This window comes from Rhincodon typus, chromosome 9 (assembly GCF_021869965.1).
Source record: "Rhincodon typus isolate 14 chromosome 9, sRhiTyp1.1, whole genome shotgun sequence".
Taxonomy (NCBI): Eukaryota; Metazoa; Chordata; class Chondrichthyes; order Orectolobiformes; family Rhincodontidae; genus Rhincodon; species Rhincodon typus.
Window position 1 is genome coordinate 10,302,772 of NC_063340.1, and position 11,907 is coordinate 10,314,678.

General features: G+C 37.6%; 1 protein-coding gene across 1 annotated transcript in view; it reads right to left on the bottom strand.

Moving 5' to 3' along the window:
* The window catches only part of LOC109921833 (secretogranin-1), a 12,593-nt gene extending 1,270 nt beyond the window's left edge, over nt 1-11,323 (bottom strand). The window contains exons 1-2 of the mRNA XM_020521884.2: nt 11,296-11,323; nt 8,967-10,627 (exon numbers count right to left, since the gene is read on the bottom strand). Of these exons, the coding sequence (XP_020377473.2) occupies nt 8,967-10,627; nt 11,296-11,323 (1,689 nt within the window). The remainder of the gene's footprint in view (nt 1-8,966; nt 10,628-11,295) is intronic.
* Nucleotides 11,324-11,907: the final 584 nt, after the last annotated feature.

Below are 11,907 nucleotides of genomic sequence, written 5' to 3' on the forward strand. Positions count from 1 at the left end.
CATCCAGCTCTGCACCTTGTTGTCTCAGTAATGGTAAATGGTTGAGTTTGCTGCAGCCTGGATAGGGGATGTAGTGGCGTTCCAGGTGTTGCTGTTTGAAGCTGCTTTTCCTGGTATAAATATCTTGGGTGTGCAAACAAATTCAAAATCTGTAAATGACGCAACTTGGAAGTATTGTGAACTGTGAAGAGAATAGAGATAAACTTCAAGAGGGCATAGGTTGGTGATAAGTAGTAAATGAAGTTCAATGCAGGAAAGTGTGAAGTAATTCATTTTGGTAGACAGAATATGGAGCATCAGTATCAAATAAAGGATACAATTCCAAATGAAATGTAGTATCAGAGATCCAGGAGAGTACCTGTACAAATCACTGAAGGGCATTAGGCCCTACAACACTTTCTGTATGACCTGACAGTTCTTTTCACATAATTATCCAATTTCATTTTGAAAGTGACAATTAAATCTATCTCCACCACACACTGTCCCTGTATTCCAGCTCCTAACCACTGGCTATATTTTTAAGAAATTTTTTGTCATTGGTTCATTTATCATTCATTTCAATTGGTATCTTCTGGTTCTCAACTCAATTTCAAAAATAACTATTGGTTAAAATATTTTGCCTTTGTGCAATGGAGGTCATCCTGAAACAGGAATCAGATTATTTTACTCCAGTAAAATAGATAATCTCTTGAACGCATACTGTCCTTTAGAACATCCTTTTGATTTTTTTCAGTTTTTGGAAGAGCTACATTAAATGTGAATTATTTATTTATGTGAATACTATGAATGTCAATATCAGCATTATATTACATAGCTCTCAAAGATGTAAGCCAGTTTCAATCAAAGTTCTTCCTGTCTACTCGCTTCATTTCGAGTATGATGTTTCAATTTCTCATACCAGCCATCCTTGTTGAAAGGAATAGCTGATTCTAAGGGAATCGTATGTAGTTTATGTGATGCAAACTTGTCAGAAGTAAGAGATAAGTTGAAGTTGTCATTTATTAAGCTCACATACAATCTGCAATGCAGCCCATAAGTTGAAGTTACATTCAAACACTGGACCCACTGGAAGTAAAATAACTTCGAAATCGCTGCACATGTCCTCGTCTTCAATGATCCCTTCTCTGTAATATCTTTTATCTTAAAGTTTTATGGAGGTAATGTGCACTTCATGTCCACAAGTTGTATTTCCTGTTTTTTTTTAAATCAGTCCTTTCCATCAACATTTACTATTGTAATATTGCTACACTATAATTTTCATATTTAGTTTTGCTGTATGAACTTTCACAATAAAATTGCAGGTTTCAGCCATTAGGTGGAGATGTGGAATGAGTTTCTGAAGTCTTCCCAAATCTGTCACGAACTTTAATACAGCCAAACTTGTATTCATGAACTAACTATGGACCATAATGTTTACTGGGATAAGTTACTTCTCATGTAGTTTTAATATATGCAATGTTTACAACCATCACGGATGGGGAAACACTTTAGTGTCTCCTCCAATGTATATAATATTCAAAGCTTTGCAACAAGATAGCAAGAACCAATTAAACATATATTCAATGCCCTTAGTATTCAGTATTATCTACTAGAAATTGAGGATAATTCAGTCTATGAAAATTAAAAATTATCAGTAACTTATGATCCCAGGTAATCTTATAACAAAACATGTCAGATCCTAGGAGCCTGGCTTGATAAATTGAATTTTTATTTGTTTTGGTTTTATCAAAGTGATTGCTTACTGAAACATAAGCACACACTGCCAAAGATTTTCTTTAGCAAGAAAATGGATGTGTATTGCAAAATAAAATAAAATAATCTAATCTACCTACTTATGACACAAATTCAAAGATTTTTAAACACAATGCATGTATAATTCCATCAATCCCAAAACACTCCTTCATTGAAAATAAATAAGAGAATTTGTATATTACTCAAAACACCACTTGCATAATACACGTGCAACCCTGATTCTAACACTTCGCTAGTTTAAGTCATTTGTGACTTCAACTTTTACATTGGAACTGGAAATAGCTTAGCTTTAAGGATCCTCATCAGGGTTCAGTCTCTCTCTCTCTATTTGTCAATGATGAGTGTTTCTCTTAAGCTTAAAAAATCAAGTTCCAGAACACTTACTCAACTTTGATGCCCCATTATCTACCATTCTGGGTCACAAAGATATCTAAGTAAATAAAAATCCATTCATGGCGCAATAAACATCTAGGCTTCCAAAACATTTTTAGGAGAAATCACCATAGCTACAAAAATACTTGCAAATCGATTATTAACATCAGACATCATAGAAAACCCACCTGTTACTAACTCCAAACCATAAACCCAAACTCACAACAAGTAACATTAAAAATTATACACATAATTCCCATAATTTACATCACACAACACCATTTGAAATGACAAGTCAATTCTGATCAACTGATACCCTGTAGCCTCAGCTAAGTTGCTAAAATATCTCTGTCAATAGTTTATTGTATTCTATTGTATCCATCAATCCAACCCCTCTCCAAATATAGTTTTCTGTCTTCTAGTCTGTCGTAGTTCTACATATATTAACAGTATTCGTGTTGGAAGATAAATCAATGTAGCAAGTGCCATAAAACGGAAATTGCTGTGGAAATTGCAGTGTAATTAAGCACTTTTCCCAAATATGCAATGTGATTTTCCAGTCATTAAGAGCACCTCGGGCTTCCTCAGTGTTATGAAGGATGATTTCATTTCTTTAATATAACTGGCAAACCTCCTGTGGTGATGAACATGGTGAATCAGTGGATTCTGTTTTTTTTTACGACAACACAGCTCTTTTTTTCCAATCTAGGGGACAATAGCAGTGCCACTGATATACTCTGACTAAATCCATTTTTTTATTACATGATATTTTGCAGATTTTTACTGTTGGTTTAGGGATCAAATTCTTTGACTCTGGCCATTACTCTGTGGAAGCTGAAATGATATTTTTTGCTATTTTTGTATGTACTATGTTATCTATTTTCTTTGTTGTTGCAGACACACAGAATATTTTTCACTGTCCCCATTAGTCAGGAATAGGGCAGGAAATTGCCTCCCTAATTCCACAACCACCTTCAGCCCTGCTGTCCTTACAGGTCTCCATACTATTTCTTATTCTGACCTCTTGTTTAGCACCCAATTTACTTGCTCCACAATTGGCAGAAAACCTACTGACGTCCCAGCCTCTGGAACTGCCTCTCCAAATGCTATTGCCTGTCTACCTCTCTCTCTACCTTCAATATTCCATGAAATCTCCTTCTTTGACTAAGCTTTTGATTATCTATCCAAGTACATCTTGAAATAGGAGTCATGCTAGTTCATGCAAATTGAGATCATCTGTCATTAAGGGGACTCCAAGTCGATTTTGTAATCTCAAAGCCGCATGCTCTCTGTCCTTTGCTACTCAGCACAGCTTAACCAGTGATCCCTCGAAGATATCATTCCAAAACACTCCAAAATGGGAAGCTCTGTAAATATATTTTGGGGGACATTTCCTGGTCCCAAATATCAACTCCTCATGCTTGACTTGCCCTGACTCTTCCTTGGCCTTGCTTCCCCTCCCTCTTTAATTATCAGAGCATGCTGGACTTGACAGGTCCCCTAAAGGAGATTTGTTAGCAAAATTAAAGCACACGGTATGGGGTGTAATGTACTGATATGTATAAAGGATTGGCTAATTGCACCTTCAGGGCAGGACAGCTGAACATATTAGCGTGGAAATCAAAACTGCTGTTCAAGATGCACCAATCTACAGTTAGCTTTGCAAAAGCACACCTTGCTGTCTTGTTTTCCCTTCAGATGTTTGACTGGGGGGTGAAGATCATTCACTTGCACAGTAGCTACAATCTAACCTTGCTACAGAAAGTAAGGGCAAGTCATTTCATGACTAGCCGCCCCAATCAATTAAGTGCAAATTGCTGCTGGTTAACTGCTTGAGCACTCAATTAATTACAATAGCTGTATAGTCTCATTCATATTCAATTTGTTGTTGGGTATCTACTAAATTAAAATTAAAAACTTTTACTTTGTTTTTCTCTCTCGACGTAATCTTTGAATTTCCTCTTTATTTGTTTTCTATACTGAATTTCCCCATTCTAGCTAACAACTGCTTGCTCAGTCTCTGCATTGTCTGTTTCATAATCACTCAATCTGATCGGTTAAGGAGATGCACAATTCCATCTCCTTAGGAGAGGGTACTATGCTATTTCTACCTCACACAGCAATAAGAGTGTAGTTCTAGGCGCTAAAATGATATTTTCAAACCAGACCATTAAGGGTTAATTGTTGAGGATTAATTGGCTATGACAATGAGCAATTGAAGTGGAAAAGTACATGAAAAACAGGCCTGATGCAAAAACTGGATGAACACAGCAGGCCAAGCAGCATCATAGGAGATGATGCTGCTTGGCCTGCTGTGTTCATCCAGCTCTATACCTTGTTATCTCAGATTTTCCAGCGTCTGCTGTTCCTACTACTCTGATGCAAAAACTGTCTGTTTTGACTGTGGTTTGGGATTGGAGGATGCTGCCTGACCTTGAGGGTCAGTGGGAACCATCCACTTAAGCAGCCGACATGGGGCACCTGGGCTTTTTTTTAGCCTATTTTTCACGGCTGGAAACACACTGAAGTTATTATGAAATGGTGTTACATCATTTAATCAGAATAGTATTAATACCAGTGACACAGTCCCACTCTTGGGAATTACCCCCATCAGACCAGGTTCATGAGACTGGGGCCATAGACCTTCACCATCGGACTAGTGTTCAAAGACTGGTGCCATGGCATCTGAGATAGAGCTCCAAGTGCTAGCCATCACCCAGGAGTCCCCAATGAGTAGAAGGCAGTGAGACTCATTAGTTGAATATGTCTAAGTAGTTTAAGCTAAAAGAGTCACCCATTATTTTGGATATACCTAAAGTAGGTCAAACTAATAAATTTGTTTTATAGCAAAGCACACGTGTCATCATGTGTATATTTTGATCAGACACTAAAGAACTGGTTAGGTACTTTCACATAAGAATATATGGGGTAAAATGTTGTGGAGACTAAATAGATAAGGACAAGGCCAACTAATGCTGCAGGACATCTCTGCAGTAGGTCCCCAAGGTAGGGTGTTAGGTCCAACCTTCTTCAGTTCCTTCATCAATAACCTTCCCTCCATCATAACGTCAGAAGTGGGGATATTTGCTGATAAATGCTTTATGTTCACCACCTTTTAGGACTCCTCAGATATTGAAGCAGTTCATGCCCAAGTGAAGCAGGACCTGGACAATATCCAGACTTGGGCTGACTAGTGGCATATAACATTCATGCCAAACAAGAGCGAGGAAATGACCATCTTCATCAACAGACAATCTAACCATCATCTCTTGACATTCAATAGCACTACTGAATTCCCCACTATGAACATCCTGGAGTTACCACTGAATAGAAACTGGACTAGCCATATAAGAACTGTGACTACAAGAGCAGCAAGTGATTTACCTTATAACTTTCCAAAGCTTGTTCACCATCTATAAGGCAGAAGTCAGGAGTTTGATGGAATACTTCCCAGCCACCTGAATAAGCATAGCTCCAAAAACACTTATGGCTTGACAACATCCAGGACAAAGAAGCCTGCTTGATTGGCACCACATCCACAAAACATTCACTTCCATCGCATCAACTCACAGTAGCAACAGTGCATACTATCTACTGGTGCTCTGCAGAAATTCAATGAGGCTGCTTAGACAGCAACTTCCAAACAACCACTACCACCTAGAAGGACAATGGCAGCTGATACATGGGAACACCACCACCTGCAAGTTCCTCTGTAAGCCATTCACAATCCTGACTTAGAAATATGTCGCCATTCTTTCACTGTCGCAAAACACTGGAGATTCCTCCTTAACTTGTGGATCTACATGGATCAAATGGACTGCAGCGGTTAAAGAAGGCAGCACACCACCACATTCTCAAGGGCAACTAGGGATGAGCAATGAATGCTTACCAGCCAGCGATGCTCAAATTCCATGAACTATTAAAAAGACAATGATGGGAACTGTCTGTTGGCCTACCACAGTAGAAAGATGCAGTGCAGGAACACAGTGGCCTAGAAATGTATTGATGCTGTGCCTATTTTACAGCCATGAAATAGACTCCCAATATTCTAAACTGGTGGAGGGTGTCAGTCTGTATATTCTTCGTTGGCCATGCACTGGGTCCATATTGGTAAAGAAGTTTATGTGAGCTGAATATGTGTTTATTTCACATTTCAGAAGTCATTGTCTGCAGGTTTGTTTTGTGAATACATATTAAAATATTATTTTAATCCTATTGATAAAGTAATAAAAACAGAAATTGCTGGAAAAGCTCAGCAGGTCCGGCAGCATTTGTGGAGAGAAATCAGAGTTAACATTTCAGGTCAAGTGACCCTTCCAGTTCGTTAACTCTGATTTCTCTCCACAGATGCGGCCAGACCTGCTGAGCTTTTCCGAGCAATTTCTGTTTTTGTTTCTGATTTACAGCATCTGCTGTTCCTTCAGTTTTTATTGATAAGATAATGTTGAGTTATTAATTATATTTATTGATCTATGACTGAATTGTTTAATAGTGCACACCTTATATCTGATCCAGTCCTGCTTCCCAAAATTGAACATCCCTGAATGAAGCGAACAGAGGCTTTCCTTAAGATAACCAAGCCCATAGTTGACCTACTCAGCAGCTATTAAAGGATGGTTGCCATCTAAAAGGTATGTTTTTCAAAAGTAACTACCCAAATGTGAAACCAGAAGTGGCAAGTGTTCTCCTCGCAGCCCTAGAGTTGAGAGCATTGACAGCTATTCACCCTTAGTCCCCCTTTTACTGCTGATTGCATTCCACAGCCCCATTCTCACTAATATTCTGATCCCGATTATAACCTCCCACTGCCTCAGGGCCTAACCTAGAGCATGTATGACAGTGCAGCAGCCGAAAGTTTAAAATAGAAGCAGAGAATGCTGGAAATGCTCAGGAGCTCTGGAGGCAACTGTAGATAGAGTAACAGAGTTAGCACTTCAGGTCTGTGACCTTTCATCAGGACCAGAAAGGTCACAGACTCAAAGCATTAATTCTGCTTCTCTCTCTGTGTAGATGCTATCCAATCTGCTGTGAATTTTGCTTCATTAGCAGATAAATGTTATTCAATATTGCCCCAAGTATTCTTACTTTATTTTATCTGTCTTGATCCCAGAACACTTTAGTTTGCATAAGATTATGTTATTCACAAATTTCTGAATTTTGTACTGATTTTTATGTATCTATAATACTTTGTGCATAATTATTCCTGTCACCAAGACTATTTCACTTGTTTTATTCAATTAACAGTTAATACTGCTGCTTGTTTAATAATTCATGCTAAGGTGGAAGTTTATTTCAAGGTTTCAAGAAGGACGTATTTTATGCACTTTTAGCATTCCACCTGGGTATAAAGCTGCCCATGTTTTCACCGAGTCTCATTTTAAGAATCATTTTCTGTTTAAAACACCTAAAAATGATTCAGAAAGTGGAAATTAATCAAAGGTATTAGTCTTAAATGTAATTAATGACTTATCATTATCTTATCAATAGTGATTAAAATAATGTTTAAAGGTATAATCACATAACAAACCTACAGATAATGACTTATTAAATGTGAAATAAATACATATTCAGCTCACATAAACAGGAATTAGTACCTAACTAATTAGTACTAAACATGGTGCACCATCACAGCACATCTTCTGGTAAGCAGAATCACAAGCGACAGCACATGGATTTGATGACATGGAGAATTACAAGCAGGCATTATCTGAAGCATACTTCATTAAATCCTATTCACGTTTTTAACCTTCATTTAGCTTTCAAAACATGAATTTCTAGAAAACAAATTTCATAAGTATTTTGCTTTGCCAACTGTAGACTCAAATATGTTGAATAGAAAATATTTAAATCAATTCATGCTTGAAAGTGAGCATACCATGACTTTAATTTTAATTCCTAAATGTTACTGAAGTTCTATACTTCTCATGAAATAAGTATCAAGATTATGTCCTTAGATAAAATTACAGTATTTAGAAAATTGATATCTACGAGCATGCAAATTACAAACAGGAGGAGATCATTCTGCCCCTTGAGCTTGTTCCATCATTTAGGGACTTGACAGGTTGGATGACGATAAGATGTTTCTTCATGTGTGAGGAACCAGACTAGCCGGCACGGTATTTTCACTTCATCTACATCCATCCCCACCCCATCCTAGGAATCAATGAAAGTGGAACTTCTCTGACCTGTTTCTAATGCCCTTTTACCCCCTTTGCTTAAATGAGGAGACTGTATACAGTACTCCAGGCTGCCTGACTCCCTTGAGTTGTATTTCTTTATTTTCCTAATTTATAGTATGAAGAACTGTAATGTTGAACGTTAGCTTTTTTCTTTATTTCTCTACTTTTGTACCTAATCTATTTCAGTACCTAAGCTTCGTAACTAGATACGTTGTATGTAAAATGGTGCCATGTGGCAACATTGTACACTTTTTTCTGTACTCCTATATTTTTATACTTTAGTGACAATAAAACCTAATTCTAATTCAGACTTTGAAAATGCCCTGCTATAAGCACCTTAATACGAGATTTCTCGTATGACAGGTGTTTAGCTAACTTCCCTGTAATTCCCGTTGTTTCTATCTCCCTCCTTTCTCAAATACATGATGCCAAAACTTACCTTGAAAATAGCAGGATGCTACTTTTCAAATTAATTGTCATGATTGTTTAAATAACAATGTATCATTTTAGTGTCCATTAAATTTTAGATTATTTATCAAACAGCAACATTGCAAAATGAATAAACTATTTTTTTCCTGAATTATTGGATCATCCAAAACAAGAAATCTATAGTAAAGAAGAATTTTCATCCCATTCAACGAACTAAAATATTAATTGGCTCACCTCTTCTTTGGTCAGCATCCTATGATTCATATTCCTTCTTTTATCTTCATGGTGTTGCTTTTCATTTTCTTCAAAATCATAAAGTTCTGGGATTTCAAATGATTTTTTCTTAGATTTCAAATATTGTGCCAGCTTGTCCATTCTATTATACATCTTTTTCTCATCCAAATCATGGGCAAAATGTTGTCTTGATGCATGTTCTTCATTATCTTCCTGTTCCTGTCCCTGGTCTTCATTCTCATATTTTTTCACATGCTTCTTTTCCCATTTACCATCATGACCTTCATATTCTGGATAGTAGTAGCTTTCCTCCCTGTGCTTCATTTCTTCTTCCCTGCCAGGGGTTCTGTCCTCCATGCTATGCTTTATCTGCCACCAAACCTTCTGCATTCTCGGCAAGTGTTTTGTATTTCTCTCTACTTCTTCGTCTTCTTCATTGTTGGCAAATTTCTCTTCTGCACTTTCATCAGTTCGGAGCCATTTTTCATTGTGAATATGTCTCTTTTCTTCTTCACTATAATGTCTCATTTCCTCACTGTGATGTTTATTTTCCACATCCTTCTCTGGCTCTTCCTCTTCACTGTGTCTCTTGTTCCCATCATAATGTCTCTTTTTCTCCTCTATGCTACGGTGCTTCTTTTCTTCACTGGACTGTACTTTTTCTTCACTGTGGGTACTTTTGCCATGGTAATGTTCTTCCTCCACTGATTCTTCTGAGTTACTCCTCATGTGTCCATCTACTATATGCTCATAATGATTCTTGCCTTTCCCATATGCTTCCTGAATGTTATTTCCCTTCAGGTAATTATGAATGTTCTTGATGTGTTCCAGTTCTTTACTGGTTTCTTCAGATTTATCAGCATTCTTCTCATCTTGGTGGGGACTCCTCCTATCCTCATCGAAATGACTGTAGCTGTTTCTTTTGTGGTAATATATGTGATCATGAAGAAGTTTTTCTCTTTCTTCACTATCATTCTCTTCTGACTCTTCAGACTCAGCTTTCTTACGGCCATAATAGCCATTTCTTTTGTCTTGATTATTGAGATCTTCCTCAGACCCATCCATCTCTTGGTGGCTGTCCCTTTCTCCAGTACTATGTCTTTTTTCATCTGACTGTCCACCTAAACCAATTGTCTTATCTTCCTTAGACGACTCCTCATTTCCTTTGTCATATCCATGAGGCCATTTTTGATGGAATCCATGGCTTGTAAGCTCAGAACCATCTGTTTTTGATGGACTGTTTTGTTCTTGCCCACTATCCTCCTCACTGTGTCTTCGTTTCCTGTGTTTTTCTTCTTCATCGTCTTCAATTTGATCATCTGCATATCTTCTTTCTTCATAGCTAAAGTGCTCTTGGCCAGTGTGGTCATTTCTGAGGTCTTTCACTTGATGGGGGCTTTTGAATGGTTTGAAATCTTCTACTCCCCTGCTGTCATCTTCACTGTTTCTTTCTTCACCATTGGCTTGTTTGAAATGCTTTTGTTCCTCACTTTCACCTTCATCTCGTTCGTCTGCCTCATATTGCTCTCCTCCATGCTTCTCTGTTTCCTGGCTTCCTTCGTCTTCATAGTGATGCTTTTCAGATTCCTGAATGTGCGTTTCATCTTTGTAGTGTTGGTTTTCTTCTGTATTTTTCTTTCTTGTTACTTCATGTTTCCCATCTGGAATAAGATGTCATGAAGGTTTAAGGATTTTGCATCAAGAACTAAGAATTTCATTACTGTGGACATGAGTTCTCAGTTATATTTTGCACTGCATGAAGGCCAAAATCGTTTGTTGTTATTTCTCATTAGATTAAGATGCCCTTCATATTATGCTGGTTAATGCAGGTCACTCATTCATCATAAATCAACTTATCAACTGATCATTGTATCGTTGCTGTTAATAAAAAACTGACTGAATATCAAAAAAGGTTTCTTCAAAAGTCCCAAAAGACATTGACTGAAGCTCTTTCGGACTTGCTGAAGTGGTAAAGTTGTAATCTAAAGTATCTTCTTTACAGGACTATAGTGTCAGCAATATAAAAGGTCATTTACATTCACTGATCCTCCTCCAAACATCCTTGGTAAATGCTGCATCTTATATCCCAGTGAATATTTTCAGAAGATTTTAGTATTGGAGGATCTGAGACACAAAAGCAATGTTAATGCAAAACACCAGGATTTCAGACGTGGCCAAATCTCCCGTTTTATTCATCGGAATCCTCCAATCCTTAAAATTTTCTGTACAAAATTTCTCATTAAGTTAAGGGGCCCAGTGACTACAATGATATCTTATTCTTCACTAGTTGCCACAATAGACTCTTGAGGTACAGAGATAGCGTCCCTACCTTTGATGCAGGAGGCCAAGGTTGACATCCCACCTACTCTAGAGGAGTCTGAACAAGTTGATTTAAAATATCTGCAAGCCAGTCTACAGTTCTCAATGGTGGGAAGGTGAGTGAGAATGTTTACCAACCCATTTTCCAATAAAAGTCCCACTTATACATGAAGCTTCAAGACAGGAACACTGAATGGACTGTCCAAATGAAAAGCATGATAGCCAAAATTTGGAGCAGATATAAATGCAGACCCAGCAGATATTTAATAAAACACACAGATATCATGAAAGCATGCACTTGGAAGATGTGGTTTGTTGGTTTGCACCTACCCAACCACCTAAAAAAGGCTAAATCCACAGATCTCCCAGGTTCCTGACACCCGTCACTTATTAATGGCCTTAAACCAAACACTACTGAAAAGTAATGTGAAAAAAAACTTTTTTAGAATAAAGGAGCAATAACACTCTAGAACTGACTTTTTTGAGCTTTCATAGAGTCATAGAGATGTACAGACACTTCAGTCCACCTCATCCCATGCCAACCAGATAAACTAATCTTGTCCCACTTGCCAGCAATTTGGCCCTTTAAACTTTTCCTATTCATATACCCATCCAGATGTCT